This window comes from Balaenoptera borealis, assembly GCF_965194805.1.
Source record: "Balaenoptera borealis genome assembly, chromosome: 13".
Classification (NCBI taxonomy): Eukaryota; Metazoa; Chordata; class Mammalia; order Artiodactyla; family Balaenopteridae; genus Balaenoptera; species Balaenoptera borealis.
The window spans coordinates 48,092,865-48,115,934 of NC_138870.1; the positions used below are offsets into that span (position 1 = coordinate 48,092,865).

A 23,070-nucleotide genomic window follows, 5' to 3' on the forward strand; every position below is an offset into this window, starting at 1 on the left:
TGTTTTGTACTTGCCCTTTGGGGCCTCCACTGCTTTTCTATGGGAGACACTCTTAATTTAACAGATGAGAATATTTTGAAACTCTGGCTCTGACTCTGTCCTCATTTTTTCCTTAGTTCTTTTGTAAGAACAGGTTACAATTTAAATCCTTCTCTTATAGTAGAGAGTGGCTTAGGCTGTCTATTACAATGTGAATGTCTATCTCCCTAGTGCTGCCTCTTCCCCAGGAAACAGCAGAGGCCACACAGAGTACAACAGCATTTAATGGTCAGAAACAGTTGTACAGTATTACAATCAGTCACAGAAGCTGTGCTGGAGGACAGGACCCAATCCTTCCCCACACCAGGCAAAGCAGTATTGGACAGGAGCTGGCATGTGGCTGGACCCACATCCTCATCCCCGTGGCCTGAGGGGAGACCACCATCTAATATCCCCCAGGTTCCACTACTCTTCAGAGGAGGGGTGTAAGCCCCACATGCAAGAAGAACCCCTTGCCCCCAGTGTCAGATGGGATGTGAGAGTTATGATTAAGGGGAAACCCTGTGTAAGGTGTTAACGGAGTTCAAAGGGGTAGGGAATACCCCTGTTCTCCATCTCCCAAAGGTGCTCACTTTCCCAGTTTCTTCATCCGTTCATCAATGTTGGCAAAGTTCCGCTCAACTGTGGATAGGTTTTCACGCATCGTTGTCTGCACCTAGAAAGTGACACGAGCTGTTTTACTCTTTGTCAGGTTCGGGTGCTTACCTGAATGAGGACCTGAAGAAATTCTCTTACAGAAGACAAAAAAGAAATGGAGGGGAATTCCCTGGTGGTCCAGTGATTAGGACTCAGCACTTTCACTGCCGGGGCCCCGGTTTGATCCCTGGTTGGGGAACTAAGATCCCACAAGCCGTGCGGCGTGGCCAAATTAAAAAAAAGAAAAAAGAAATGGAAACAAGTTGATGGGCCCCAGAGCGGGAAGGTTATTGCACCAGTTTCCAGGCTACCCTGGAATACCGTGGACCTAGCACAGGGTCTGCCAAGCACGCAGGCTTCTTAAGAATTCCCGTCCTGACTTTAACCAGAACAGCTCTTTTATCTGTTTTATGTAATGAGAAACAAGTTAGACTTTGTTGACATGAGGGTTTCAACAGGTCCAGTTTTAGAAAACTGCTCTGGAGGAAGAACATATACCAAGCACTTTAATTTATCCTGATGGTCCTGTGATACAAGACAACTTTGGTGCTTCTCCCAGCTCTGAGAACAGTGCCCCCAACAGAAGCCGAGGACTCGCCATGTGCTGGGCACTGCTAAGAGAATGAAGGAAGAGGCGAGGCTCACTGCCCAGCATCAGGAAGGAAGTGGCAGAAGCAGGTGGGAGCCCAGCTCCTGACTTCAAAGCCCATGTTCCATCCGACATGCTGTGCTCAGGAGCGTCTGGTTGAGGACCCAGGGAGGGTAAAACTAAGCTGTGACTACAGAGTGAAGGGGTAGGTTTTACAGGAAAAACTGAGGTTTACTCAACTCTTAACAATTCACTCATTATTTCACCTAATCCATACAACTCTGAGACAGGTATAATTTTCCAGATGGTAAGATGGAGGTTCATAGATTAAATAAGTTGTCAAATGTCCCACAACCATTCAGAAACAGTACGGAGACTCAAACCAAGCCCCTGCCATACCACCATGCCACCAAATGGGCTAAGGCAGAACCCTATGGAGATGAAGCTGGAGAACCTAGCCTGTGTGTGCTGGGGAAGGGAAGTAGCCGACCAATAAAGGGACACACACCTGGGTCAAGAGGGTGGCGCTGTCCTTGAGGGAACAAGCGATCATCTGCTGTGTGGTATCCAAGTGTGTCAGAAGCTGACCAAACTGCACGGCTATGAAAGAAGGTCAGAACGGTATGTGTGGCGTTAGAATCCAAGACCAGAGGGAAGGGAACAAAAGCTGCCCACTTTCTAATTCCTCTTAGCACCCCTGGCAGCTGGCCTCCCACCTTGTTCATGCAGCTGCCTGATGGTGACAAGTCTCTGCACCAGCTCAGGAAGGGTGGAGGCGAGGGGGCTCCAGCGCTGTATGGTTTCATACAGCTGGTGCACCTGGAGGGACAAGACAGTGGCCAACCTTCAGCGAAGTACACACTGACCACTTCACTAGGGTGGGAAAGGTCAACTTGGTGGGGCAAGAGGGAAGCACTGCCTTTTCTCAGCTATTAAGAGCTTATGAAGACAGGGACCTGAGGATTCAGTGCTCTCATGCTTTGCTCTTAACCACCAGAAGAGTACATAAGGGAGCAGGAAAGGGTATGAAGATGGAGGAAAGGTAACTTCCTGACCTTGCTTTGTGCATCTGCATCCTCTACAGAAGCTTTATGCTTGGCAATCTCATTCACTTTTCCCAGGACACTCTGAAAGCACAGATTTTAAGGTTGATAGGGCATCTAGGGCTTCCAGAGTCCCAAGCTACCTGTAATCCAATTTGCCCCCCACTTAATACCTGTAGACGAGCCTCCACTTGGTCCAGAACTGCAAGGTCCAGGGCGCTCACCTTTGCTTGCAACAGCTCTACAGTCTCCTGGGGGCGGGGATTAGGACAAGCTTCATGAAGGGGAAGAATCAGACTAGAAAAGGCCATCCCATATTCCACTGGAGGTAATAAATAGCTACAGATCCAAAACCAATGTTCCAAGCAAACCCAATCCCGATATCCCCTCTGTAATCCAAACACTCCAGTTCCTTTTACACTCACCATAAGGCAGGCTCCCTGCAGACCTGCAGAAAGGGGATTCTGATGGGGAAAAGGAGGAAAGAAGTCAGTGGTTCTTATCTCTCCATGTGGTTACCACCTTCTCCCATCCTTTCTGGTTCTAGCGGGCAACCCCTGGCTGATCCTGTAACTGGAGCCCTTTCCTGACTCCTCCCAGGATTCTGTGGAATGCTGTGGACCTCAGGGCTCAGGGTGCAGGATATGTGGGTTGGACTAAGTATAGGAGAGCACCTGACCTGAGCATCCTGATCACAGCGTACAGCTGCTTCCAGCTCTGCCAGGCGCTTCTCGAGTTCTGCCACCTAGGGGGAGGAAGGAGGGGAGATTTGCCATCCACCTCCCTGCTGCTGCAGTGGGAGGTAAGATCCTGCTCTTTGCTTGTCTGCTTACCACTCCCCTACCCTCTCCCCACCGCTCTGCCAAGGGACTTCTTTCCCTAGAACACATCCCTAGTCACAATCTTAAAGTCTTCACTGAAAGCAGATGGTGAGGCAAACACGGAGAATGAGACATCAAGAGGAATCAAGCATTCCCAGCACCCTCTCCCCAGATGTGATCCCTTGGAGGCAGGCGGGAAAGTCTCTAGAGCCACATCTCCCCTGGCCCCTCAACCAACATTACATACATACATACATACACACATACATACATACATACTTTGGCAGCTTGAGAGAACTTGTCCTGCTCAGGCCGAGAATGTAGTTCATAAGTGACAAGGCTGCTATCTGGGGGTGTCCCACTGGTGGTCTTTCCCCCTGAACCAGTCCCTTTGCTGTTCTTTGTTGCTTCCAGCTGCAGCAGTAGGCGCCTGGGTCAGGAAACCAGAAATAGTATCATGACTTGAAGGATGTGGGTCAGCCCAGTCACTCTCATTTCTGCCTCACAGCATTAAGGAACAGCTAGGCCACCTCTCCCCTTCGTATCCCTGTCAGTACCTGGCTGAGTCCCTCTACACCCCAGTCACCAATGATTTCCCAACGAAGTCTGGCACCTACTTAGCCAGAGCTCCATCAGGGTCAGTAAGGTTGATTGCGGCATCTGGTCCCAGAAGCTTCTCCAGATGGGAAGCAACCAGCTGCTGCTTCAGGGCTGCCAGCTGTTTAGCCAGCACCACGGGGGTCAGCTTCTCCTCAGTGGCTGACTCCTTCACTGTTGTCTGGTATGAAAACAAACAGACAGTGAGGGGTGGCAAGAGTGAGTCAAGGAAAAAAAATAGATCAAGACCCTTAAAAATAGCTGTGGCTGAGGACTTCCCTGGTGGTGCAGTGGTTAAGAATCCACCTGCCAATGCAGGGGATCCAGGTTCGAGCCCTGGTCCAGGAAGATCCCACATGTCGCGGAGCAACTAAGCCCATGCGTCACAACTACTGAGCCTGTGCTCTAGAGACCGCGAGCCACAACTACTGAGCCCGTGTGCCACAACTACTGAAGCCCGGGTGCCTAGAGCCCGTGCTCCGAAACAAAGAGAAGCCACCGCAATGAGAAGCCTGCGCACTGCAACGAAGAGTAGCCCCCGCTTGCTGCAACTAGAGGAAGGCTGTGTGCAGCAACAAAGACCCAACGCGGCCAAAAATAAATAAATAAAAATAAATTTATAAAAAAAAAAAATAGCTGCGGCTGAAAGTCACTGGGATGGTCCTTACCCACCTATAGCACTGAATATAAATTCATGTGCATTTCTAAACTCTGAAAACCTCAGCCCCCTTATCCAGGAGCTTAGGGAAGCTTTCTCCTCCTGCTGGGAGGTCTTCCTCTGCTATGTAAGTCATAGCAGAGAGGGGAGAAGAGAGTTTATAGTTACCTTGATTTTCTCAACTTCAGTCGTCAGCTCTTGGACCTCATGCAGCAGTCTCTGGTACTTTTGCTGGGGTGTCTCCTTCACTCCCAGACCCTCTCCAAGCTAGAGAGCAAGCACAGATGGTGATGTTACACCTCCCAGTAGAGGGAACCTCAAGAATTTGTCCAAACCCCAGGCCTAGTTTGTAAGTGTATCATACCCAACTCAGAATCCACATCATCCTACTACAGGAGAACTGGAGATAGCTGGAGGCCTGGAGACTCTCCAGAGCAAACAGCAGGGGGACAAAGCATCCTCAACTGCATCCTGCTGGGTTCCTCAAGCCCCCAACCAGAGAGAAACTTGGAATCCCAACTATGTCCCTTGATCTCTCTCTTAAATGCCCGCTGGATAGGACTGCTGCACCATTCCCATCAACACACACACAACAAACCATCTCATATTCTCCAGATTCATATCCCGTTCTTTTGGTTTTTCCAATTCGATCTGAGAAATCTGCCAAGAAAAGAAGATGGAATTGAGGGCCTGATCAAGACCCACGGCAGTCATGGTCTCAGGTGACTGTGAGGGCTTCCATAAGACAGCCCAAAGCAAAAGTCAATAAGGCCTGAGGTCAGGCTTCCCCATCCAATTTCCAACCGGGTCTCACCAAGTCCCTTTGTTCCCACTCTCTTGTCTTTGAACTTGTCATAGGCAGCATTGGGATTGACAATGATGTGCTCCACACTTGTACTCGTCAGCTCCTCCTGCAGGAACAGGTAGTTCAGACCAGGGGCAGACTCATTCCCACCCTCAAACTTCCCCGACCCCACAAAATCCCCAAACCATTGGGAGACTGGGCCATACTTTCCCAAGGGGAAAGAAGGGCGGCTCCATTCCAAGCTATAGACCCAGGTTCAACCTAGGAAATGAAAGCTTCCTGGTAAATTTGGAGTCTCAGTTGTATAAATATTAACACCCTGATTCAACTGGGAACAGAGGCAGCATAACCTCCCCGCCCATTCTGTACATAAGCCTCCCTATCCCCTCCCCTTCCCCAATCCAACTGGGCCCTCCCAGTTATCTGGCACACACCATGCATTCAGGGCAAGAAATCAACTTGACTTCTTTTAACCTCCCCCTCCTAAAAGTAAATTTCCTTGCTGCTGAGGAAGTCTATTTTCAAGCTAACTTCCCATCCTTGCTGGAGGGAAAGAGGAGACAATCAAGCTACTAACTCTGAGAGTGAATATCAGGACTTTCACAGCTGCTGAAGGGAAGATACCAGCTCTTAGATACAAAGGGAAGGTTGGCAGAAGGCCTGACCAGAAGCCTTGTTTCCAGGCTGCCGTGAAGTCAGGGAACTCAGGGGATACAGAGAAGAGGCAAATGCTTTTTAATTTTTTGGCTGCGCCGCGCGGCACATGGGATCTTAGTTCCCCAACCAGGGATCGAACCCACGTCCCCTGCATTGGAAGCGTGGAGTCTTAACCACTGGAGTGCCAGGGAAGTTCCTTGCTGTATTATTTTTTAGGGGACATCTTAGAAGCAACAAGCATAAGCTGTATCTGTTTGCCAAGAGTACCCATGGGCAAAGGCCACGTGTAAGTCCTGAAATGGAGATAGCCCAGGATCTTTTCGGAGAAGCTGCAGTACCTGCCTCTTCTCCCTGACCCCTCTGCTGTTTCTCAAGCACTGAAGCTCTTCCATAAAGAGGGGACATGGTAAAGAAAGTGAAAGAGATTTCACCCTAGAAATTGAGGCAGAAAGGTTCCCTCCTTACTAGATATCTATTAGCTGTAGATTCTAATAACTACACCAAGACCACGCCCTCCAGACTGCATGTCTCTCCTTCAGTTGTCAGCAGTCCGACAGGTCTCATTACGTTACTGAAGGAAGCGGAAGGAGGCCAGGAATCCTCTTCTGTTGGGGTGGACATCTCCACCTTCCACAGGAGGAAGGCAAAGAGAGTCTTCCTTCCTTTAGCCAGAGCAATGATTCTCAACCCTGGCTGCACAACAGAATCACAGAATCACTTAGAAAAGCGGGGGGGGGGGGGGGGGGGGCGGGGGAGAGGCCTGGGTTCACCTCTGTAGATTCTGATTTAATTGTTCTGGGGTAGGGCCAGGGTAGTAGGCCAGTTTAAAAGCTACCCAGGTCATTCTAATATGTATCCACGACTGAGAGTCTCTGTCTGCGTGTGTGTAGTAGGGGTTGATTGGTGGGGGAGCGGTTATGATGGAGAGACATGGAGAAAGAGCAGCAGACACAAGCTCCGTCCTTCATCTCTGCTCTGCTGTTACAGAAGGAACCAGTGTGAGTGGCAGCTTTATAAATAAGGGAGGAGGGGGGTAAGGAGAAAATATCAACTTCGACCTTTACCTCTTCTTCAGGGAAGTGCTAGGCAGAGGGGCAAGAGCTAAAGATTAAGGGAAAATAAAAGGGTTCAATGTCCCATATGCAAGTGCCTAGGGGAAGAAACAACTGAGTCCCAAATTATTCTCTCCTTCATTTTCTCTGAAATGTTATGGCCAGAGCACACACTGGCCAAATAATTGTGTGGTCTCTGGCCTCTAAAAAGTGTTTGTCTGAGAAGGACTCATGTTCAGGAAAGAACATCACCCTCTCTCAAGTTCCCCCTCAAGAATATGCCTCTGCTCCTGTGAGTGCCCTGATCAAGGCCAATGAGGTAGAAAAAAACACCTCTTTGGGAGGCATAGCCTACAGACCAAGGAAAGAAATTAATCTCAGCTACCATTTTGTTAAGCCCTTATTATAAGCCAGGCACTATGCAGATGAGAACCTACTTTCTTATTTACTTTCCTAAATAGGGAAGGTGTGGAATAAGAAAGGGTCAACAAACAGAGCATGAGTCTCAGAGGTTCTGGGAGGGTAGCAGGGATGGTCAGTGCTTTCATCTCACTATTCCTGCTGCAGGAGCACGTCCTGAGTCAGAAGGGCTGCCCGACGCTGGCATCCTCTTGGAGCCTCTCCGAGGGTGTGGCCCCGGAGACTCAGGTCGACAGCATAATTTAGCCCTCCGGTGGCACCTACTCCGCCAGTGACTCGGAGATCTGGGCGCATGGGCTGGAGGTAGTGTCATTACAGTGATTCGTGAGATGGGAAAAGGTCAGCTGGGGCTGGGGCTGAATGGAGGGACAAAAGATCTAGCAGAGATAAAAGGACAGAGAAACAACTGCCCATCATAGCACACCCCGTTAAAAAGCACATGAAAGGTCAGGCTTCTTACCAGCTCCTTGTGGTTTCCCCAGAGGTGAGAAAATCAAAAGAGTTAAACGGAAAGGGAGTGGGGAAATGGGGGTGAGGGAGGGAAAAAAAAGACAAAATTGTTATTAGCAAATTGTCACATGCACTACATGATAGTCTTCAAACATACTGCACCACAGGGCCCAGGGGAGCCTAGCAAAATTTTGGGGCCAAGAAATTTCAGCTGGGGTCACCACATACCCCAAGAGAAAGAAGAGCTTGGGACCTTTCCTCTCTGGTGGTGAGGATGTCATGAAGCTTTGCCATTAACAGCAGTAATTCAGGATCATCTGAGAACAAGTAGTTAGATGTTGCAAGCTGGTGGCATGGAAGAGGAAAGTGGGGGGAGAGAAGGCTGAGATGGAGGGGAAGCTGTAGAAATGGCAGAATGTGAAGCAGAGGCTGTAAAGATATTCTGAGAACCTGTAGCTGATTGAAGGTCCATGATTCTCAAGGGGGAGTCATGGCTCAAGTCTTCTTCTCTCTCAGTTTCTCTAGTTTTGAAGAATTAGGCATCTGGATGGCAGAATCAGTCATAATGAGGGTGCTCATGTGGGTGGTTTGATATGACTTTATGTTAAGCAGAACAAAATATGTCAGGTACAGATGGTGAGTTTAAGGAAATACGAAGTACCTAATTGAAGCCCCATCCTCATTTTCTGTTGCCAGAGGAGAGGCAGGGCAAATCCCGGTCCCTCGTGTAGTCTGGTGTGTTTACATCCATCTTGAGTGGCTGGGAACTCACCCTACAGCTCTAAGGGATCCAGAGCAATTCTGCCATGATGTGCTAGCACAAAAAGTCCAAAAGACACCAAGATTCACAGCTACCAGACATGTGCAGAACATATTTCTTCAACCCTCTGTTCACAAGGTTCACAGGGGTTGGAGGGTACACAAGGGGGAAAGGTGAGAGTATCTCAAAGAGGCTGTATTTTAGTCCAGGCCACGTAGACAAGGCTCCACTTCCAGGCAAGACCGGTAAAGAACTGCCAGGAGAGGAAATCCAGCTGTATACACTGCCTTTCCAGGAACTCTACTGATGGGTAGACAGAAGTGTGGGAAGTCGAGGATGGTTATATGTATATGAAAACACATGATGGGACAAAAACAACTGCATCCTGCCCCAGAGATTTCAACTAGATACATCTGAACTTCAACCTCGCCATTCCCCTGTCTCATGCCAGAGTCCAGCCCAGCCGAGACTCCTCTTTCAGCTCAGGGTAGAGGTGGATCCAGGTCCTGTGGTCTAGGCTGGGATGTCTCTGCAGAGTGGGTGTAAGCACTCACAGGTGCACACATGCAAACACACAAGGGGAGGCACACACACTATACCTTTCTCTTACTTGCCTCACCAAGCTAAAACCAGCTTGAGAAAAACTCAAGGAAAAAGAGAGGACAATGGGCCATAAGTTCAAGTTCAAGTTCAAATCATGAGGCACAAGCAGAACGGGGGAGGAAAGAAAATCAAAAAAAGAAAAAGTGGTATATTTGTTTGTAAATAGTATATACCACCTCCAGGTCTGACCTATGCGTGGGTTGGGAAATGAGATTTTAGGGATAATTTCTGTAACCTGGAGTAGTAATAGTCACCATGGGAACCTATTACACCAGCCAACTTGATTAGAAAATTCTAAGTGCCCTGATCCCAGGTACCAGTTTACCTGGTACAGGACTCCCAGTCCCTCTCACTAATAACCTCCCAGATGCCCCAGGGTTGTTTGGCTAAGTGGCTATGCCTCAGAGGGCAAGACCTGAGGTTCCAGATCAGATACGGGAAGAGGTCACTGCTGCTCTCTGAGCCTGTCAGGCTCTGTGCCAACACCGCAGCCAGGGGCACTTTGGAGCCATGATGACAAGGAAGATGGATAGTGCTGTAGAATAAAACTGTCCAGGATGGACCAACATAGTGCTGACCATCCAACCATTTCTAAAGGAGGGGTACAGAAACAGAAAGACTCACGAAAGCATAAAGAACCCAAGCTAGTACCCTAAAAATGCATATAACACCCCCTTCCTATCCCATTTACCTTTCTCTAAAGGCTTAGCATAGGGGAATATTAAAATGAGGTTTTTACCAGGTACAATCCACATACAGCCAGGAAGTGAGGACTGTTGCTGTCCCCCTTGTTCTCCACCCTTGCCCAGAATGGTTAAAAGTCACTCCCTTTCTCTTAACTCCATTTCAGTCTGCGGAGGAGAAAGGCAACCCCCTTCCAACTCCAGCTCTTAAATGCCTCATGTCCAGAAACATTCTTAGTCTCCATGTTTCTATCCCATCCTCCACTGGACAGTTGTATTCTGCACACCTCACAAGGGGAAGAGACAATGATCCATGAATCATAGTTGTGCTTCTAAACCTTGATTAAGGATCTTTAACCATGAGGCCAGCAGGCCCCTTAGTGACCCAGCTAGAGATGCATTAGAATTTAAAACGATTAGCTGCAACAATAGCACAGTGACAGAGCATTGCATGCGAGATGGCAAATGAAAAAAACATGCAGAGAAGAAGCATCGAATGGTCTTACTTGTGCAAACTAGTGTCCAGGCAAGGTGGTGAGGAGGGAGGATGGGGGAAGCATTAGGAAAAACTCAGATAAGTTCAAGTGCGCCAATAGTCAATGAACACAATCAAGCATACTCTGTGATATCCCAAACTGTAAGGAAAAGAACCTACTATTTCACATCTCAGGCTGGTGGAGTTTTCAGCATTATCTACCCTTTGGAGAACTGAAGCCTCTGCCACAGACCCACCAAACTAAGGCTAGGTCACTTTTTCCCTTTCACATACATCAGGGACAGTTACAGCATAAAGGGAGGAACTAAATCCTACTTCTAGTGAGTTTTCTAAATTTACTCCCCTTGTTCCGGCATTTCAAAAGCCATGAACAGAATGCCTCAAAGACCCAAAGGTAGGCTGTGGGCCCAGGGGGCAAGAAATTCCAATTGGGAATTAGCTTTCCTGACAAGACATTTTAAGAAAAGTTTCCAAAAAGCCCATCACCCCAATCAACCCAGGAGTGTCTGAAATGCAGAGGGGATCCTCCTAGATAGAGGAGGAAAGAGCTAGACTGTGTGGTTTTCTGGCCCATTCACTTTAGAATACTTTAGTTCCTGCTAAAATTGTTTTGAAGGGATAGCAGGAAAATCAGGATCATGTTTACCAAAAATAAAACCTTCTACTACTTTCCTCCCCCATCCTCCCCACTATGGGAATCGCAAACTTTTATGTTTAAGTTAAACTAGCAATTACAATCTTTAGGGACTATTATAGGACATTGTTTCCTTCAGCAGCCCAATTTCTTCCACAGTGGAGCAATGAGAAAGGAAGTGAAAAGACAGTGAGGGTCAATACCCCTTGACTATTTCTTTAAATAAAAATCTGGAGACCGCCCTGCAAGGTTCCATACGAAGCCGGTCATACTGGTTGTCTCCAGGGAATGGAACTAAGCAGTGGCAGGCAGCAGTGGGAAGAGACACTTTCTGTTCTACATGCATATATTACCTAATTCAAAAACTAACAAAATTAAAGTTGAAAATAATCTGGAAACTAAGGCAGAACATGCTCTTGCCAGGAGTGAAGAAGGTGATTGAAATCTCATGGTTCAGCCACAATAGTGGTGATATGCACTGTCACCTGTACTAGATCTTGGGAAGGTAAGTAAGAAGGGGACAGGCCGCTAGTGAGAATCCAGGCCTCACAGAAATGAGGTTTCTGGATTGTCTAAGTACAACCCACTGCTCCTCAAGTTGCACATATACGTCAGTATTGAGAGCAGTGGCAGAACCATTACTCAGCTGACTTCCTGAAAGCTGCCCTCCTAAGGCCCACAGGGACATGCAGGGGCCAGAGACATTAGCTGACATCAGGAAACATCTCAGGCCTCTCCCACTCCCGCCAGGGCTCCTGAAGTAGCTGAAGGTCTCCCCACCCCATTTACTCCTCCCTAGTGATGGAGAGTCATATAGCTGAGCCTTAGGTGATGGAGGCAACTTAGCTCCTCTTGTATTTACCATCCAGTTCCTATATACTTCTATACTGGCATCCTGGGCTACATGCTGCAGGAAATGAACACTTACGGTGTGCTCTCCCCATCAGCCACCCCACTAGATGCTACTAAAATAGGCTGCTCAGGCTCAGCAGGGAGAAACAGCCAATCAGGGCTGCACATTCAGCTCTTCCATGCCTGGGATGAGGGTCATGTTTTTATTAAGAGATAGCCCATAACTTCAAAAGGAAAATTACAATGTATTTTTTTCGTTTGGAAAGGGGACTGCTATGATATTACCAGTTTGTATCACAGCCAGCGACAAAGGGACAAAGTTACACTCATTATCTCACCATGAAGGCTTGATATTTTATAGGCAGAGGCCTAGGCCAGAGTTGAACAGTCTCTGAACTATGGTAGTAGAATGGAGTCCTCGGTATACATACTCCTGCCCCTTGAGGTCAGAGACTGCTCCCTAATAAGATACCTCTTAGAGTGACAGGTCCACACCTAGGTCCTGAGCAATGACAACATCCGCATTATCTCCAGATACTCAAGTTTGGGGGACAAACTGACATGCCAGCAAGTACAGAAGCAACAAGGAACACACCACTCTGAGAGGGGGCAGGGAAGGTGTTCCCCACAAAGTAGGAACCACTTCCACATGGGGGAAATCAAATAAGGAATAAGTGAGTACGCCAAGCCATACATTATAAGCCAGCCACCAGCATTCTCCAGAACTAACCAGCCCCACAGACATAGCCACAGGACTTACAGACACACATACTTAGCCTGTTCCCACTGACTCTTGGTCACAACTTTATTGAGATCTCACACCATCAATGTGACCCTAGCCCAGCTCTCCTTGGAAATTACAGAACCTAAAACACATCCTATAAGACATGCTAACAGATCTTTGCTCCCCTTGGCACTTACATATAGAATTTTTACTATGTTGATTTCATTCACTCAATTTTTTCTTTCATGTTTCCTACATGTATCCTAACTCCCCCATTAGTCTAGGTGGTTTTTGAGGGCAGGGACATTTCTTCCTCTGCATTGCACAAAAATCAACAGAGAATGAACACATTCAATAAATAATGCTAAGTGGTTTCCCTTATGGTTAAAATGTGTCCATAGCTAATTCCTTCCTCTTGAGTTCTTCTTGAATCTGAAAGTGCTACCAGGGCCTCTCCTCTGCTGCTATGAAAGATTTATGTGTTTCCTCAAATTTGTTTTGCTCTAACCAGGTTCCTTATCTTTCCAAAATCTCGAATTCATTTTCCTGCTCCTTGGCCAATGGATACTGTATATTCACATAAAAGAGTATTCCTCTATACTTCAAAGTCTAGCTCTTGTTAGCATACTAACAAACATGTACTGAGCAATATATTTTATGAAGTAGAAGGCCTAGGTCTTAACCTCAAGCAGTTTGTAAGTGCTCAGGATTCATGATTCATTACCATGGACTAGCACCCAGGGCCCTAACTAAGTCACTAGCCCCCAACCTGTTTTAAGATATTTCAATTTTATTTAAAAGGCCCAAGTACCAGTCCTCTTAGCTGTAATTCCACTGACCTGACTCTCCTTCCTGGCATTGCTCATTTGCAAGCCCTGCGACCTACATACCACCCAGGCTGGGTTGGCATACCCGCTTATTGCTGTGGCTCGCCAGAAAAGGGAAAGGGCCTGCCTGGGGGAGAGAGGTCAGAGTCCAGAGGAGTCCTGAGGCAGCACACAGTCTTACCGCATCAAACTCCGCTTGATCATCCTCAGGCAGGTCGCTGGTTTCATAAACATCTGGCTCGTTCCTGGCCTGCAGGTAGAAGCAGTGACCACCCAACCTCACTACCCAGCATCCACCAACACCCCTGACCCCACTCCATTTGAACAAGTTAACAGAGAAAGCAGGCTGTGACGCCAGGATTCTGCCCCTTCTTTCACCTGCCCCGTGAACTGCCTGTCAGTTCCCATGTCTCAGAGGAGTGGGGATAACAGTGGGGACACCTGATGGTTGATGGTGAATGTTAAGTGATGACAAAGATGTTACCCTGAATCTGAAGGGGGGCGGGTCCTCGGCACTCATGTCAGAAGGAGGAGAGGAGCTATCATTAGGCCCTGTACACACTACCCTGGCACAAGGGCTGAGAGTGACTCAGGACCTTAGTACCCAAGGTCCTATCCCAACCCCCACCCCGAAAATGCAGGCAGGGCAGCACAAAGGGAGGGTACATGCCGGCCTGTGCGGGGGTTTGGGAAGGAGGTTCCCCAGAGGACACAGCTCTCCATCTGGCACAAGAGGGGTTCTGTCACGGTAACCTCTTCACTCTTGCCAGGGTGAAGGCCATCACCAAATGGTCTGGTATGTGTGTCTCGGGAGGGGGTGGGGGGCTCATGGGAAGATTTGGGGAGACACGGGTGGTGTTGACACGGATGGTAGAAGCATTCGAGCACAGTGGTAAGTGCCTGGAGATGATTTCTGAGCCGAGAAACCGGCGGCTGCCGGAAAGGGGCCTTGAAGGCCGTCCCACGGCCCGGCCCAGTCGGGTCGAAGGAGTCCGGAGGGTGCAGCGGCCGGTCGGGGAGCTAGCGGCGGGAGCCCTCGGAGCGGAGGAGGGGTTTCAGGCGGGAAGGGTCACGGGTTGCTGTCTGTTGGGGGTCCTTAGGAGGTCGGGGGCGCGGTCTTGGGGAGCCAGGGCCGGCCGTGTACTCACAATGCCGGGAAGGTCGGCGTATTTAGGGTCCGCCATGGCGGCGGCGAGGCGGGGTTGGGGGACCGGGGCCTCGGTGGAGCCGGGGCCGGTGTTCGGGTAGGGGAGAGGCTGGGTCCGGGTCCAGGATAAGGCGGCCGCAAAGGGAGCGGCGGAGGAGGCGGAGGAGTAGGAAGTCTCGCGACAGGAGTAGTACAGGGGAAGGGTGAAGCAAAAGTCGCGAGAACAACCCGCTACCACACCCCTGGAGTGACAGAGATTGGCGAGAACGAGACCTGGGAATGACGTAATGGCGGGGAAGATCCGCCTAGGATTGTGGGATATGTAGTCTTGGACGATCCGGCTTGGGCGGGTGAGGGACAATAACGCGCCTTGGGAGTTACTTCGTACGACTTATTTTCTTTCGTTTTTACGTCGAGTCTGTGAAAGAGCTTTTATAATTCCTGTTTTTCAGATGAATAAATTTGGACTCCCAGAAATTAAATAACTAGGTGAAAATAACACAACTAGGCATGCTATGGCACAGCCAGGGCTTCGAAACAACAATAACAACAAGTAAAATTTAGTAAAGATTTAGTCATGTTAGGAATGAGAAAGTTAAGTAAACTTCTCAGGTTAGGGCTGTCAGGTAAAATACAGAGCACCTAGTTAAATGTGAATTTCGGATAAACAACTAATAGTCTTTTCAGTATAAGTACCATACGGTATGGGACATACTAACACACAAATTATTAGTGTTTCATCTGAAATTCAAATTTAACTGGGCTTCCTGTTTTTGTTTTTCAAATCTGGCAATTCTACCTCAAATAGAATAGGCACTTGGTAGCACCATGTCTGTCTGAATACCTTCTGTGCTCTTAATCCCTTCACTAATGGTTTTCAGAGTTTTGAATTTCACAGTTCAATACAATTAAAACAACAAAAAACCTTTTTGAAGATAGGCATAGTATTGCTACCTTTTTATTTTGCCAAGTAAGTACATTAAAAAAAAAAAAAAAGAAAACCTTCTCTACTATTACCATCATTACTTAGTAGAAAAGTATGGAAGGACATACAGTACTCTCAGAATAAAAGACAGTCCTTTGAAACAACAAATCCAGCTTTATTAAAAAACTTACCACATTCCACATTGTGTGGTGGTTTTTGGGGGGAGGGATGCATACACATGAACTTTTTTCTCTGACCAGTGACCCTCTATGAACTAGCACTTTGAAACTCCTTCACTAAGGATGCCATCCTGGAACCCTTGGGCGCCTGAGGTTGGGCTATTTCCTGAGCTTGCAGGATGCTGCAACAATTAGAAATAGTGCCAGACCAAGTGACTGAAGAGATGCCTATATTTCTGAGTTTATAGGAACTCATTGTCATTCTATGTGTCCTCTCCTGGCTCCTCCCCAAGCCTCTTTCTCCATAGTCCTACTGCCTTCCCATCCAGCTTCTTATGCTGAACCCTTTTCCTTCAGTTTCCTTAAGATTCAAGGTGAGTTAGGGGTATATGTCCAACTTGGAGACCCCTTCAGCTGCCTTCCAAGTGGTTAGGTCTTGTCTGGCCAGGCCATCTTTCTCTCCTCCTTGCCTCATAGTATCTAAGTGACCCTAGACACTTATCAGGCAATTGCTAGGCAGAACCTCCATCCCCTCCTCCCTTCTTCTCCCATCACCCTGCTCCTCCCCTTGGCCTAGAGCCTCAACTCCTGCAGTCTAACTCTGTTGGCCAGCAGAGGCCCTGTGACGTGGAGAAAAATCAATCTGGCCAGTTTCTAGGTGGTTCTGTCCAGGGGCTGCAGCAGGAGTCTGACCTGAGGGGAGGAAGGACACAGAATCTCTAGCCTTGGCTCTTTTTTTTTTTTTTTCCCTCAGGGAAGGGAGAGAAACAGAAGAAGGGCCTGAGAAAGGGGCTGGGGTGTTGGGACTCTGTCCAACAGTACTGAGACAGGAAACACACTCACGTAGGTGCCTAAACCTGCCTGAAGCCCAAATGCAGATGTCTGCTCTAGAGGTCCTTTCTCAAAGCCCCTCTGGCCTTACCCACCGCCATCGCTATCATCACCCCTCCATCACTGCTTTCTGACTCCCTTTCTCTTGCAAAATTACTCTTTCCCACCTCCATCCCAGCCCCAACCTATGAGGCAAAAATGAGAATTTTACCTGCTTTTGAATTCTGATAGGCCAGAATAGGAGTTTTTCTTCCTTCCAACTGGGGATCTATTGTGTATGTTGGGGAGAGAGTAGAGTGCACCTTTGGTTGTAGAAGGGGAAGGGAAGAGCCAGACCTCCCTTGACCCTCCTCTCTGAAAAAATGGGACCTGGACACCCACCTCCATAGGGGTACAGGCAGCTGCCCTTGAAAGCTGAGTGGGCTGGGAATCTTTGCGAGGGTTGTGGGGAGAGGGGAGGAGAGGTGTGCTCCCAATTTGGAGAGAGGATTGTGATGGGGGTGAAGGATGCCTTGGAATAAAGGAGGTGTAAGCACAATTGACTCTCTTCCCCGGACAGCAGACAGGCCCACCTCGGATCCCTCAGCCCTTCCAGGGGGGTGGAGTCCGAGCGAGGGACAGACGGGTCTGGGATGCAGGGGGTGGGACGCAGTGAGTGACTGGGGTGGGGAAGGGGTGAGGACCAGATAATCTCCGAGGGTTAGGGGTGGGGAGAGGAGGCGAGAAAAGAGCAGAGGTGCCGCGGTTCGGCAGTGGGCGCCGCGGAGTGGCAGCCCCCCGCGAGGGAAGCCCCGCCCCGCTCCTCCATCGCCGCCCCGCCCAGGCCCGCAGCGCCGCGCTGCAGCGCGAGGGGCGGAGAGGCAGAGCGCCGAGAGAGGACCAGACACCCAGGTCGTCCGCATCCTGGTGCCGCAGGAGCGAGGAAGCTCGCCTCGGCCCTGTTCCCCAGCCTTCGTCCAGGCGCCCGCCGCGCCTTTCTGAGCCCCAGAGACCGAGCACCTGTCCTCCGCCAGGGCCTCAGCTGAGCCCCTCTCCGCCGGAGCACATACGACTCCTGCAGCAGAAGAAGTGCCCCAGCCCCACGCCGACGACCACCATGGCCGAGACCAACAACGAATGTAGCATCAAGGTGCTCTGCCGATTTCGGCCCCTAAACCAGGCCGAGATTCTGCGGGGGGACAAGTTCATCCCCATTTTCCAAGGGGACGACAGCGTCGTTATTGGGGTGAGTGCCGCCCCTGGAGGGAATTTCGGAGAGGGGGCGGGAGGCTGAATCTTTTCCCCTGCCGAGCCTCAGCCCCTGCCTGTCTCTGCGCCCTCTCTCCACCGCTCATCCTCCATCCTTTTCGCCGCAGCCCCTCCTCTCCCTGCATCAGGATGCCTGGGTGTGGCCTGGCCAGGCCGGCGGCCGAGTCTCTGCAGAGCGAGAGGGGGCTACTTTCCCGTGATCAGGGGACCGGATTCCCCTTTGCTGCTCTCTGCAGCGTCCCCACCCCTAGAGCCAGTCCCATGTTTTTCTGATGTTTTCCTTCTTCCCTAGGGAAAGCGCATCTTCCCTTTGTTATTGGCTCAGATCTCTACCCCCACCTCCCAGGAAGGGGGAGACTAGTGGATGGGCTAGATGAGAGGTGGGCAGTCCAGGGTCTCTGCGGAGGTATAAATGAGAGTGGACTCTAGGATCAAGGCCTCCATCATTCCCTGAAGTAGTTACAGCCTGGACTTGGGGGGAGGGCACAGGTCTGATGAAGGGTTTTCAGAGAAAGAAATATGTTGGTGCCACACCCAGTTTGGTGGGGGAGCCTCTGGGTCCTAAGGAAATGTCTGCCTTTCCCTCCCAGGTACAGTAGGAAGAGGATTTCAGACCCCCCAACTCACCCTAACAAATAAAAATAACCAAACCCTGAGATCCTAACAAGTAGTTGCGTATTCATCCTTTCTCTTGATGATCCAATAAAAAGTAGCAAGCCATCTCCTCTACCTCATCATGACAGCCCCTACCCATGGAAGAGACCTTATTAAGAAGGAGAACTAGTATTTACTGTGTGCTTGTTACTCTACATATATTATTTAATCTTCAAAACAACACTCTGAAGAAGGTATTAATATTTCCACTTTACAGATGAGGAAATTGAGGCCCAAAGAAGTTGAATGACTTTCTCAAGGTCACACTGTTAATTCACAGATCTGAACCTAAATCTGTGACTCCAAAGCTCACATCTTTCCTTCTGTATCACATTGCCTCCACGGTTTTCTGTTCTGGACTTTTATCTGTGATGGCCCCAAAGGAATTCCTAAGGAATTCCTCACCTACCCCTCCTTTCCTAGATTGGTTGGGACTGTCAGGCTACGGGGTGAAAAGATCTGGGGTTGAGTCCAATAGGGAGTAGGGCTTAAGGGGTGCTGGGCCAGGAAACTGTAGCCAGTTTGAGAAGGGAGGGGCCCATATAAGGACCATCCTCAAGGTCAGGGGCACTTCTTAAGTGTCTTTGATCCACAGTGCTTGTCACAGGGCATGCTTGTTAAAGGAATGAAGGAAAAAAGGGGAGGGAGACTGGGCCTTCTGAATCAGTGAGATTGGGACTTTGAGTACACATGCCTTAGGAAGAGACTTGCTTACATGTCCTGTCCCTAAGGGCCCTAGTCCGTCACCAGGCTCTCTCACCCACACTATGGACTCAAATGGGTGCTTTCGCACTGTGTGTGTGCTTATGTATGTGTGTGTTTGCCACATTGAGAGGGCCCCTTCTTCTCTTTGTCTCAGGGACGTTAGACCTTGCAGTCTGGTCAGTCTGGCCAGGCTAAAATAATGCCTGGATCAACCCTCGGGGCCTCTTCTCTGAATAGTCTGGACAGTGGGCGTTAGCTGTGAGAGTTAGAGCTTGAGGGCCCCTTGAGACATAAAGGCTGAGAAATAGGAGAAAGGTAGTTATGGAGGAGCAAATCCACAAAAGCCTAGCTTCCTTGCTCTAGGTTTTTTAGGTAAATCTGAACCAACTCCTTTAGGCTCTCTGGGCCATCCATCCTGGCATGGTGGGCGCAGGGCATGGGGTGATGTTGGGAGAAGGAGTTGTGTTGATCTGTCCAATTTGCCCAGCTAAATAGGAGAGACATGGTGGAGGTGGGGAGGGAGGAGAGATGAAGAGAGGCCCAGGGCCCCCTGCTAATTCAGATTCTATCTTACTCCACAGCTGTTCCTTCCTTATCTGTTTTGCCTGATATTTGCAGGGCTGTACCTTTGTCTCGCTCTGTATCTTCCCTTGCCCTAGCCCTTCCTGTCAATCTCTCCTGCCAAGATAAGTGCTTATGGGGGGCCATTTTGTCTCAGGCAGCATCCTTGGAGCTGGCCTTCCCAGCCTTTCTATTCATTCCTCATTCCAGAGGATGAGGGCTATAGGAGAAGTGATTTTGAGGAGTGCCTTGAGGGTCCCAACAAGGGAAAGAGATCTCCCATTCCCTTTCTTCTCTCTTCCTCTAGCTCCCTTTGGGGACCAGTGTGTGGGAAACTGAGGAATTCATGGAGCAAGCTGCTTCAGGATGTCTGGGAAGGTGAGGGAAGGATGAAGGTGGGAGAGGCTAATCTCTCCAAGCCCAACCCCTGCTCCTTTCTCTGACGGCTCTCCTCTCTGCACTGCGGCTAGCTCTGGGCTACCGAGTCCCTAATGTTTGTGGGCTTTTTCTGCTTGGCAAAATGTAGGAGAATAAGCTGGGAAGACAGCTCTGTGAGCCTTATCCACACCGCCCCCCCCATGACTTCTCCCAGGAATCTGGGGGATGGAGCTTTGCCCAAGTTAATGACCTGAGTCATAGTAGAAGGGTGTCTGGGTGACTGTCTGTGTGTGCTATGTACCTTGTTTTGCTCTTTGGGTCACTCAGAATCCACTGTGACTTTTTAAGTGGACCCATTTAAGTGTCTCTCTGCCTTGGTCTTGGTGGGCAGAGTGCCTGCTGTCTGAGCTGTTGCATCTATACCAGACACGGAAGGGATGACAGTAGGGAAACACATAGCCTCTCCGCCCCCCCCCCCCCAACTTCCTCTGTCTCTCCCCTTCCCTCCCTCCCTCCTTCATTCAAGTATTTACCACATTCTACCTCCCTTAGGTCTCCTGATGGTTAAGTGGGTTCTTACAGAGGCAGAAAAGCAGGGTCACCAAGTACCTCGTTTGGAAAAGCCAGGTTGGGACCTGCAGGATTATTGGAACAGGGTCAGTATTGTTTGAGGTGGCTCAGGATTCCTTTGATGTCTGAAGAGAGGGAGTAGTCTCCCCTTAGCCTTGGGCGAGTCTGTAAAGGAAAATGGAGAGGGGAGGTAATGTTCACTGTGGCCAGTATCTCTCCAGCATTACCATGGCAACAATCCCCAGGGGTGTCACTATGGAAATCAGTCCTGGTGCTCTGAAGTTCAGCCTCTACCAAGTGCTTTAGCAAAGGTTGGAAATGTTGGTCATCTTTGGACCCCTGATCTTAGGCCCTCCCATTAGCTTTAGTCAGCACACACAGTGGAAAACTCCAGAAAGTGCTGGGAAACACAGTTGGACAGGAGACAAGGAAGCTTGGAGTGGGTCAGAGGAGAACAGAGTCCTGGGTTGGGGGACTCTGAAGAGAAGCCCTCTGGAATAGGCACTGAGGAGCGCTTAGACTGCTGTGGGTGGAGACATAGTGGAGCTCAGAGGCATTCCTCGAAGGTGGAGGGTCTCCCTGAGTGTTTCTAACCTAACAGTCTTCTAGTCCCTGACGCTGTACTGAGTCACAGAGTCTTGGATTATTACCTGGAGGTAGAGATGGTGAGGGAGGCTCCTTGGAGAGGATGGGTGGGAGAACTGCATTCTTCTGAAAGAGGGGTTGAGGTTGCCAAAAGGAAGTGAAGAAGGGCTTTAGCTCTGTCCAGAAACATTTGGAGAAATGCCCACATGGAGGGGGGCGGGTCGGGGAGGGGAAGGAAAAGCCACGACAAGGCTCTGACGCAGTGTTGGCACGTCAGTTCTGGGATCACTTAGGCAGTGTGGGTCTGGAATCAGATTGCTTGGATTTGAAACCTTGCTCTACCATTTCTCAGCTGTTTGACTTTGGGAAAGCTACCTTACCTCTCTGAACCTCAGTTTTTGCATCTATAAAATGTAATAATAATAGTACCTACTTCCTACGACTGATGTGAGCATTAAATGAGATAATGCATATAAACTGCTTAGCACAGTGACAGGCACATAATAAACTCCCAATAAGAGTTAGATGTCATTATCATTTTATATGTGCTGTCTCCCCACAAGCTAGCCTTTGACACAACTCGGCAGTGGTTAACATTTTCCCCTCTTACTGGTTGTTTCATCCAAACATCCAGGTCCCTAGTATCTTCCTGCTCTCTTCTTCCATCAATATCTGTGTTTCTTCAACAAATATTTACGAAGAGCATCCTGTGGGCCAGGGACTTTTCTTGATGTTGGGGATTTAGAGGGAATCCCTGCCTTCAGGAAACACTTGGTCTACATGGTGATCCAGGCTGAAAAGTGGCCTGGGCAGAGTCCTGGGAGGGGGCATCAGAAATGGCTTTTGCTAACTGTACATACACTTCCCCAGATTCTGATAAGAAATCCCCCACAATGTACTACAGTCTGACTTGGAATAAATATGTGTCATGAAAGATGTAAATAATGGTGATGCTTCCCATGTGAGTAGTCTAGAAGTGGAAAAAGTGGAAAACCACTGGTCTAGTTATTCTCATAAAAAGATCTGACAAAACGAATTCACCATGGCTGTAATCAATAGAAAATTAAAAGACATTTGTACTTCAACAGATATAAAAATCTTAAGAAATGAACTAGATTTGGAACTCAAGGGCTCAACCGAGAGTAGGGAAGTGGTAGAAGGCCTTCCCAGAAACCCTAGAATTGTATCCATGGCTTTCTCTGCTCACGAGATTACTAAGTGCACCCATTTTTAGCTCTTGGATATTTATTATCCTCATGGTTCCAAGAATGCCACCCTTCCTCCCTCTCTGGTCTCTTCCTTCCTCCCAGCCTAGGCTGAGGAAAAGGAGTTCCTCGGGCAATAATTGCCTTCAGCACTTGGAGAGCGCCCTCCATTTCATTGTGTCCACAGCACCCTCTGGAATCCTGTAACTGGGAGTGTTAGAGAGAGAGAGAGTTAATCCCCACGTTCCCAGAAGGGAAGAAGGGAGGGGCGAGGCTGGCTTGAGAGTTATATTTAATCCCCTTTGGCTGCATGCCTGGCTTCAAGAAGCACGGATAGACATCATTGGTGGAGAAGAGGTGAGAGTCACTGGCCTGAGATGGACATGTTTTGTTTGTTTCTATTTCTTGGCCACTGGATGGGAGAAATATTGAGTTAGATTACAATTCAAGAATCAAGGTTCAATTATAGAATAAAACAAAATGAAAGAAGGATATTACCACTTAGAAGGAGAGGCGTCAAGGCCACTTAAAATCTGTTTATTGTAACACTGTATGATCTTATTCTGTGTAATAAGAATTTTATGCTTTGTAATGAAGTGTAATGACGAACGGTATAGATAAAAAGGGTGAAAAATTCACAAAAGTCCTATGAATAATTCATAAACTCACTCAAACCTTAAAAAAAATCAAGGTAGATTTTTCTTTAATAATTCTAAACGTCATCATAATCTGATTA

The 23,070-nt window shown here is 48.8% G+C and overlaps 2 protein-coding genes across 4 annotated transcripts in view; one reads left to right on the forward strand and one right to left on the reverse strand.

Moving 5' to 3' along the window:
- Positions 1-245: 245 nt before the first annotated feature.
- DCTN2 (dynactin subunit 2) lies at positions 246-14,705 on the reverse strand. Of its 2 annotated transcripts, XM_082350248.1 has the most exons (14): positions 14,495-14,705; positions 13,528-13,596; positions 5,198-5,294; positions 4,982-5,043; positions 4,552-4,650; positions 3,746-3,906; positions 3,408-3,558; positions 2,987-3,052; positions 2,733-2,771; positions 2,481-2,558; positions 2,320-2,391; positions 1,981-2,083; positions 1,773-1,864; positions 246-694 (listed from the first exon to the last, which is right to left on the reverse strand). In XM_082350248.1, exons 1-14 carry the CDS (start codon positions 14,528-14,530, stop codon positions 608-610), a joined length of 1,212 nt encoding a protein of 403 aa, XP_082206374.1. In that variant the 5' UTR covers positions 14,531-14,705; the 3' UTR covers positions 246-607. The 2 variants fall into 2 exon arrangements, with proteins under 2 accessions (XP_082206374.1, XP_082206373.1); XM_082350247.1 differs by lacking the exons at positions 13,528-13,596; positions 14,495-14,705 and adding an exon at positions 7,451-7,718.
- Positions 13,619-23,070, forward strand: part of KIF5A (kinesin family member 5A) — a 32,400-nt gene continuing 22,948 nt past the window's right edge. The window contains exon 1 of one of the 2 annotated variants that reach the window (XM_082350208.1): positions 13,619-14,142. Coding sequence is in view for 1 of the 2 variants with exons in the window: in XM_082350207.1 (XP_082206333.1) it covers positions 17,525-17,653 (129 nt within the window). In the remaining variant the exon portion in view is untranslated. Of the gene's footprint in view, positions 14,143-17,158; positions 17,654-23,070 lie in introns of those variants that run through there. The other variant, XM_082350207.1, reaches the window with a different exon arrangement.

Bases quoted from the DNA above. Each gene is read 5' to 3' on its own strand.
- DCTN2 (XM_082350247.1), bottom strand. From the start codon at position 7,630: ATGACACTACCTCCAGCCCATGCGCCCAGATCTCCGAGTCACTGGCGG. The intron at 1,865-1,980 runs GTGGGAGGCCAG...CTTCTTTCATAG, and splicing joins CAGGCAGCTGCATGAACAAG to CCGTGCAGTTTGGTCAGCTT. The intron at 695-1,772 runs GTGTGTGTCCCT...GTCACTTTCTAG, and splicing joins GCGCCACCCTCTTGACCCAG to GTGCAGACAACGATGCGTGA.